The 9358-nt window shown below is 36.1% G+C and overlaps 1 protein-coding gene across 1 annotated transcript in view; it reads left to right on the forward strand.

Annotated features, from left to right (window-relative positions):
- SEC23A (SEC23 homolog A, COPII coat complex component) overlaps positions 1–7986 on the forward strand; it is a 38446-nt gene extending 30460 nt beyond the window's left edge. The window contains exons 17-20 of the mRNA XM_067533817.1: positions 2611–2697; positions 3570–3725; positions 4605–4670; positions 6475–7986. Of these exons, the coding sequence (XP_067389918.1) occupies positions 2611–2697; positions 3570–3725; positions 4605–4670; positions 6475–6564 (399 nt within the window). The 3' untranslated portion in view covers positions 6565–7986. The remainder of the gene's footprint in view (positions 1–2610; positions 2698–3569; positions 3726–4604; positions 4671–6474) is intronic.
- The last annotated feature ends 1372 nt before the right edge of the window (positions 7987–9358 follow it).

Genomic DNA, 9358 nt, shown 5'->3' on the forward strand with positions numbered 1-9358 from the left:
GGGATTTTGTATTCATCGCTGTGTTGTGGATGTTTATGTAAATATTGAAATAACTTTATGGATCATCACCCGTGAAAGTGTGTGTGTGTGTGTGTGTGTGTGTGTGTGTGTGTGTGTGTGTGTGTGTGTGTGTGTGTGTAAAATGTATTTTATATAAAACAGAAAGTTGTTAGCAAGTCAGCTTTATGAACAATGACATCTAATAGTTGCACAGTAGCCTTGAGAGCAAAACTCACTTTTTTGTATGATGAGATTCCAAACCAAGACACATGGGATGAAATTCTGGCCCCTTTGAAGTCAAATTGGAGTTTTGCCTTTCAGTGGCATCAGGATTTCCTGCATGGTGTAAACCTATTTTTCCCCCCAGGTTTTACTTTTTAATAGGGTTGAACGATTTTACACAATTACAAGGAAAAACAAAGTTTCAAGGCTGTTTATGAAATGTCATAGTCCCCCACTTATCTCACCCAGAATTGACCCCTCCATTCTCATACAGTTGACCATAGTTAATTTGCATATTGCAGTCCTATTAGTTACATTACAGCCAATTCTGTATATGCAAGAATTCTAGATAGTCTAGATATAATGTAGGTGAGTTTCCAAAGCTTTTACTACTTATTGGTACCAAACCATTAGCGGATCCCATATCCTGAATAGCCTGCATTCTGTTTTTAAATGGATTTACCAGATGCTACGGTAATTGTCAAGTGAAACAAATAGTTTTCTGCCAACATTGTAAACATAGAGAATAATATTAGGATGATTTTAATAAAATATTTAATGTGTGTAGGTGAATTTGAAACAGATATAAAACATTCCCTGCCCCAGAGAGCTAGTAATCTAGAGGAATTCTGAATCAAATTCAGCACCAATGAGTGAAGCAATCCCATTGAAATCAGTGAAGTTGCACCTGGATACACTGGCAGTGAATTTGGCCCCATGTTTTAATTGAAGTTGTAACGGTTTCATGCCTTCTCATGTGCCTTCTCCATACTACAGTCTAGCCACAATTTTCTTTCAGTTTTTTTGTACAATTAATATTTTGGGTATCTCCATTGTGATGTATCCTGTTACATCACATGTCACCAACATACAGTGGCCATCCTTAAAAGCTTTCCAGTTGCCTTTTTAAGTAATTGTACCTCAGAATTCATATATGCCTAGGTATTCAATATACAGACTATAGGTCAGCATAGACAATACTATAGTAACGTTATCTAGTTGCAAAGGCAAGACTTTAAGGAAAATATATTCTAGGATGACCATTTTTTATGCATTGAAGCATCTTTAAAGTAGTGACATGGTATTGATAAAATGGAGATGTTTGAAAGAGAAGGCAAAGGCATAGTGATGAAAGAATTCTCCCAGCTCTTGACTTCTGTATTTATTACTTTACATTACATGTTTATGAAATATTGTGTATTTAGACTCAAGCAGTCTAATTTTAGAATGAGGTTATGTGGGTTATAGGTATGTAATTTTGAGAAGTAACAATTCAGAAGGACTCTAGTTGTAATTTAAAAAAAAAGCATTTTTCTAAAATTTGGTGATGTTCCGACAGGTTAGTGATCCCCCAGAGTCAATAATGAGTCAGTTAGGAAATAAATGAGTTTTATTATAAAAACAGGAGTAGTATAGATCTTTAACTAGTTATACTCGTCTAAACAAACAATTAACTATAAAATATAGACTAATATAAAAGGATATAAAAACAATTAAGCACAAAACATAAATTGATATAAGAAAGTATTAAACAGACAACTAACTATAAAAACCTAAACAGACAGTGGTTCCCTGCCCGGGCATCAAACCCTGGTCTCCCACGTAGCAGACAGGGACACTTACCACTGTGCTACACAGACAATTAGTTAGTTGCAGGACGCAGAAAAGGGTTACACGGACGGTTAACTGCAAGGCACAGAGGGCAGTTAACTACAAGAGAATGCTTTTACACAGACACACAGAGATTTCACACAGACAGTGAACTGCAAGACACAAACGGGCAGTTTACTCTAAGGCACAGACTAATACAAAGGAATGTTAAACAGACAACGCAGCTGTAGAATACAGACTGATAGTTAACTCCTTACCACACAGGCTAATATCCACAGCATTATTCGATTCGGCCGGCAAAAAGACGTTTCGCGCTCGGGGGGAGGGGCACATGGGAGCGGGAGAGTCAGGACCAGATGATCAGGCTGGTTGTGATGAGGCTCTCAGCGGGGGCTTGGGAAAGACCCCTTTTTATGGACTAAATGGGACATGAAGGGTTAACTGATTGGTCAAGGGATATGATATGGGCTTCGTGCCAGCACCGGATTGGCTGGGGGACACTTGCAGTTTTCCTGGTTGCTGGGGAGTTTCGTCTCCCGTGGTCAGTTACATTCCTCATATATGACGTGGGAGCCAAAGGTACAGCCGATTTCATGGTTACGCCCTAATAAGGTCAGGTCGTGGGTTGAGTGTTAGCACAAAGGGATAAGGGGGAGGGCGAGGGGTGGCCATATGCAGGAACTATGCTGCAACAGGTGATAGGTTCAAAGAGGCTTGTAATATACTTGGATTACTCTGTTCTGCATATTCAACTGAAATTTGTTTCCTTTATTTTAGCCTGTTCTTCTCGATAGCAGCAGCATTTTGCCAGATCGCATTCTTCTTATGGACACCTTTTTCCAGATCCTTATTTATCATGGAGAGGTAAGATCCAATAATTCTTATGTATACACCCAGCTTTTGTAGGAATGTTCTGTTACCAAATTAAGCCCCTAATTCTGCAAGCATTTACTACAGTACTTGACTGTATGTATACAAGTAGAACCTGGTGGAACAACTTGCATGGATAAAATTAAACATGTATGTAAATGTTTGTAGGATTATGGCCTAATGTGGTTTTATATAGTGGCACCTGCTATTACTATATTTACTATTTCCACTATAAATCCTGTTTTTCAAGGGGGTTAAGGTTCATTTGCTTCAACACATGATAATATCAGCATGGATGCACTTCTTTAAAAGAATTGCTAATTTTTTATGTAGAACAGTAAAAGTTTTTTTGTACTTTTGGAAACAGTATTCCTACTAATATTTATTTCTACTGTGCCTTAGGTGTGCATGACAGTTTATAGGCAATAAGACAGGTCCCTGACCTGACAAGCTTACAATTTAGCACAGCTAAGACTGACAGACAAAGGTGGGGAAGAGCATGGGCTAGGACAATGGCTACAAGAGTAAAAGAATATATTATTGCTTTTGTTACATACACATCTTGTTGAACCTTGTTATGTTCAGAGAATCCGTTTTATAAATTAATATATATTAATAACTGGAGGGAGCAAAGTCTAGCAAGAGAGCAGGAATGCTGGAGTGGAGGTCAGCATTGGAACATTCCTCACTGAAAGTCCTGTTTATATCAACGGTATTGTGAGACTGAATGACTCTCTTTTTTTGTTTTGTGTTTGTATGGCACCTAAGCACAATGTTGTCCTGGTCATGGCTGTGGATCCCAGGCACTATGATCAAACAAATGATGACGATAATAATCGGTGTATTTTAAATTTTTTATTCTCTAGACCATAGATCAGTGGCGCAAGTCAGGCTACCAAGATATGCCAGAATATGAAAATTTTCACCATCTGTTACAAGCTCCAATAGATGATGCCCAGGAAATTCTCCATTCCAGATTCCCAATGCCCCGGTATATTGATACAGAGCATGGAGGAAGCCAGGTACAGTGTACTGTGTTCATAGATATAAGAAATGATGTGTCAGTAATGTCTAAATTAAAGATATTATAAACTTTCATTTAATTATTAATATAAATTTAGTGGATAGTTTGTAAATGGTGACTGAGGGCTTGTCTACACTTACCTCCGAGATTCAGCGGCAGTCGACCGGAGTTAGCAAGCTACACAAAAAACTTGCGTAACTCCCATTGACTTCTCTGCTTCTGTTCTGTGCGCTGTCTTCACTGCACTGCGCTGATGGGAACTGCGTTCCCATCAACGCAGTGCTATGCCACTTGAGAAGGTGGTCTTAATGTGTTGATTTCCGGATTGACTGAGCAGGTCTTCACTGACCACTCAGTCGATTCAGAGAAATTGATCTGACGGTGGCGAATTTGCCGCCGTCAGTGAAGACTTGCCTGAGCAACCGGGAGGTTGAAATTTTGACAGAAATAAGTATGTAGTATAACTTATTACTTAATGTTTGAATCTCCTTTTAGACACTAATATTCTTACATTAGCTTTTGGATTTTTTAATTTTTCTTAGTATTCTATTATTTACATTTGTTTGTTTTGTTTTATTTTAATTTTCCACAACTTTGAAAGTTGTCAACATCTCAAAGTATTTGTGTGTTGGGTAGCTATGGAATCCAGGGATCTTTAAATTTTGGTTCACATTATCATCACTTAGTGCTTACTTACTTTTTCCTGCAAAAACTTAACTTTACCAAAAAAAAAAAGAAGAAGAAAATGCTAAGAAAATGACAAACATGCATGCTTTGCTTCAGATAAAGGTAAAATTCAATGGCTATAAAATTGCTTTTGTTTTAAATTTAATTTAAATTTAGTGATTTATTTTCCCTTTGGTTTATGTTTTCAAAGGCCCGCTTCCTGCTTTCCAAAGTCAATCCCTCTCAGACTCACAACAACATGTATGCCTGGGGACAGGTAAGCATACAAAACATTGTGCTAAGTTTATCCAAGTGGTGAATATGCTTGAAGGAATATTTTTTTCTGTGTTCAGTGTTTCCCAGCTTTAAAAATATACATTGGTTTGAATCTTGGCAATAATGTCCAGAATTAAAACGAAATGCTGTGTCCAGGAAGGAAGCTTATTAAATATGCAGAAATTCAGGAAGGAGGGCTGCCTACAGCAATTCACTTTCCTGACTCTGCTGCAGCCATAACAGCTCTGCATCCCAATCCCCTACGCTGCCTTCCAGCTTTGAGCTTTATAACAGGAAAAGAAATACACCTATATGCTAACTTGGTTGCACTGTCAAACAAATATGTACTGATGTTAGGTTTTTGTACACACTTCTGTTGTTGAGACCAAGACAGCAGAAGCTCTTGCCAAGTAGTCTGATGAAGGGCATATTCAATCCAAAACATTAATCAGAAGTCAAAGTATTTCTCCATATTTATAATGGAACCAAAAACAAATTTTGACCCAATTTAAAAAATAAATAACTGTATTTCAGCCTGTACAAGTTACTCTTCTTTATTTAGCAAGGAAAAGGTAAGCTTTCCCTGCCAATGTTATTGAAAGAGACTCGGTTGCAAAGTAAAAATAGAATTTTTCTCATTTCCACTGGCATTGTATTGTATAATTTCTGCATGAACTCCTACAAAGTTAGCTTTCAGTAGCTTGTGCAAACAGATTTGAACCAAATAAAGTAGTCAGTTTACAGATCATCAAATGATATGCCATTTTTTGCAATTTTAAACTTAACTAATTTTGCTCTTAATCTTTTCCTGAGTTATTTGGGTTGTGTCATGTAATTCTGGCTGATGCCATGATTTGGTGAAAGTCACCAATACAATTTGGTACTCCACATTGCCCAAAGAGGGCACCTGCACATCATTGAAGTCGTGTTTCAGGAGGTGATGAGTCATATAATTTACCCTTTAATATCATACTGTAAGTGAAGATTTTTCAGACTTTGGCCCTATATGTGCATTTACTGTATTTAAAACTTATTCAGAAAATAAATAACTTAAAATTTAGATAGATAGTTCCATTGTATTTACTTTGAAAGTATATCTTTAAATTACTCTTTAAATTATTGTAATTAATTTGAACTTGGTACAGGATAATATCTAGCTGTGCTTGTCACTGCTTTCAATTATACTCTTTCTTTGGTGGCGACTGGGCATTTTACAATTTTTAGGAGAAAAAGCCATGTGCAATGTCATCAGTCTACTAATGCCTAACTTCTTGACATCAATATAGTTGCCTGTGTAAAATTTAAATCTTTCATGTTTGCATGCTGCAGTATTGGATTTAAAATGAATAGAAATTAAAACTTTGTTTGGTCTGTGCAAAAACAAAGCTAATTTTCATATGCTTCTCAACTTCATACAGTGAAATCTTGCTAGTTTTCCCATTGGTAAACTACAGACCCCAGAATTCTCAGTAGACAAAGTATTTGATTTGTTGTCTACTGAGCTACTTTCTAGATGGTCTTCAGCTACATTAATGGTGGATTATTATGTGATACTGAACTCTCTTCCAATGTAAAAGTTGTGGAGTGGTGAGTCACACTCTGACTCCTCAGTGCAAGTTCCCTTGAACAAGGCTATTTATAATTCTGTTGCTGCTTCTTGCCCAAGGAGAGAATTCAAACTTTTAAAAATATTAAATGATTATTTTACTGAACATGCTGTGCATTAAAAATTGTGTTTCCAACTACACTTGCTTCATAATTAATATAATCTCATGAATTCTCCTTGTTTTTACTTTCTCTTGGAGGAATCTGGAGCACCTATTTTGACTGATGATGTCAGCTTGCAAGTCTTTATGGATCATCTGAAGAAACTTGCCGTTTCCAGTGCTGCTTAAAAATGATGCAACATATTAAAGACATTGACAAGCTGAACTACATTTCATCTTTCTTTTTCCTTTACCCTTTTCAATGTGTCTGGAAACAAAACACAGTGATATGCACAGCTGCCTAACTAGATTCCAAAGTGTTGCAATTTTCTAGAAAGCATTTGTCATCAGCAAATATTTGAATGGAATATAATTAGAGGAAAAAGAACAAAGTCTTTTTGGTTACCATGATTTATATATATATATTATTTTTAGACCATTGATGATAACTTTGAAATGTGATTATTTTTTTAAATTGTTGCAGATGTGACTCTGCTTTGCACTACAAAGACATGTTAAACATTACAAAGGAAGTGTATAGTGGCACCGGGCTTTCTAGATTGCCTTGTGACTACTTCTTTTTATTAATTTTGAACAAAAAGTGAACAAAGATACAGAAAAATCATATAAAATAAATAATATAAATTCACTCTTTCTGACTTAGTCCACAGAACATTTAATTTTTTCAATAATAAATTGTGTTTGTGTGGTGATTATTTAGAAAAAAAATTCTTTTTCAAGCATTGCCTAGTTTTTTTTTTTTTTTAATTAAATCTATGTTTTTTTTGGTAACAGATTATTTTCCTCCTTTCCATTTAAAGAATTTGAACAAAATTTTTAAACATCAGTTCTTGTGCAAAGCGTTAACCTGACAATCCACGTTATGTCTCTGCCAGTAATTGTACCTATTCGAGTTAGTATTATCAAACACTATCATACATGAATATACTCAAGGTCAAGGAGAATAATATCTGGTACATTTTAGCTTGTTCTAAGAAAAATCCTACACTACAGTTGTGAAGTGATTAGAAATCAAGATTAGTCTTGATGTGTCTTAGCCATTAAAATACACTTTTTTCCTAAGATATATAGATTTTTTTTGTTATAGCCGTATAATGTTATTACTCTGATGTGTGGCACCATACATATGCTTTTCTGTTTCTGCTTCCTTTTTGTTATAAATTCAGTAAGTTGAATTTTTGATGAAACAGTATTATACATTATATGCCATAATTGTAAGAAATTTGGTGATACTCTGCTCTTGCTTGATTTTTTTGGTAAATTAATATGTATACACATTTACTGTTTACAAGTTTACATATGGAACAGATGTTTACATTGCTAATGCTATTTTGATAAGCAAAGAAATAAAATGTGGTAGTGGATAATAAGAACAGATTGTGCAATGACTGAAGGAAGAGAGAGAATTTTGACCTAGAAATCCAATTATATGCTGGTGAGATAGGCATGAGTTTTCTCCTGTTTGTCTGTAAATTCTGTAAAACTTGATGAAATCAATAGCTCTTAGTTTTATTTTCTTGATTTTCTTTTATCTAAATGAGGTTGTATCCAGGCCAACAGAAGCTCAAATAAAGCATACCTTTTCTCTCCTTTTTTTTGTATTTACTTAGCTGTTAGTATGGTATATTTACATCTAATAAACTGTTTTGTCTAAAAGCAGATGTGGGACTGAAGATGGAGATAATGAATGTCATAATAACTTCACATATTTTATATATATAAACAGTTGTATAATTTTGTTGCTGTAGCCATCAAACTTTCTGCTTAGCTTCTAGAAATAAAGAAAGGGCCCAAATCACTGACAATTTAGGTAGCATGTATTGTGACAGTCCTCGGGGTACCCAGGACTGAGAGTCACCTTGTAGCCCCTGCCTCCAGTGAGAAGGTATCTTCCTTGTGGCAGCTTTCTGACACTGCCTGCCCTTTGGCCACTCAAGCAGTCTCCTCTGGGCTATGCTAGCCCTTCCTTCATCTAGCAGGTTAACAATAAGTGCACCCTAATCCCCAAATCCCTTTGAATTGTTCCCCTGTGATATCCAGCTCCTGATAGTGGTTACTCACAGAATTTCCAGGTCCTTTGCACCCAAAAGTTCAGCATGCCCCAATTTACCAGTATTACTTAAACCACTGCTCTTGTCAACCACACAGCTCTTGTGAGCATTTATAATAAAACAAAAGAAGGTTTATTTAAGAAAAGATAAAGATTTAACTAGGAATGAGAGAGAGAGAGTGGTGGAAACAAGTGGTTACAATACAAAACAAAGTAACAAAATGCAAATGTGGTCCACACTTATCATTAGTTGGCTTTCCTATCTGATAAAGTAGATTTCCCACCCCCAAAGTTCAGTCTGTTGCAGAGGTGGCTGTCCTCTCAAGAGCTAGGATTGAAACATTCATGAAACCCCTTTGCCACGGGTTTTCCTCAGTGAATGGAGCCAGAGTACCTTTTCCTGCACTTCGTTATACTGAAAACAGACTTTTGTTTCTAATCACAGGCAGGGTGAACTCCTATGGTGTTATATGATTTCTTTTCTACCTTTAAATAGTTTGTTGTTAGCTGTTATCTCTGATGGTTTTCCATTAACTGTTTGGGATGTGGCATTGGTAGACAGAAGAACTGTACGTTACCTCACTGGCTGGCTAGGGAGAGATGACAACTCCCTCTTGCTTGAATTGGTCATCTCCAAGACACATCACTGGTGACTAATTTCTATTCCAAGTCCATGAAACATACTTTCAGTAGAAATACATTATTCCTTAAATGTTTTCTGTACATATATGTTGCAATTATTGAGTCTTGACAATTTATGAGCTTTCTGTAGATACTTTACATGTTAGCTTTATGGATAATTATCCTGTAAGATGTTTGGTATAGTGAGTTTGTCAGGTCTTAGGTGATAGCTGTTTGTAAAGAAGAGGGGACCCTTTGCCAAGGAACCTGTATGTCACATGTACCACTTCA

The sequence above is a fragment of the Emydura macquarii genome, unplaced genomic scaffold (genome assembly GCF_026122565.2).
Source record: "Emydura macquarii macquarii isolate MOO-44397 ecotype Brisbane River unplaced genomic scaffold, CSIRO-AGI_Emac_v2 contig_374, whole genome shotgun sequence".
NCBI classification, from domain to species: domain Eukaryota; kingdom Metazoa; phylum Chordata; order Testudines; family Chelidae; genus Emydura; species Emydura macquarii.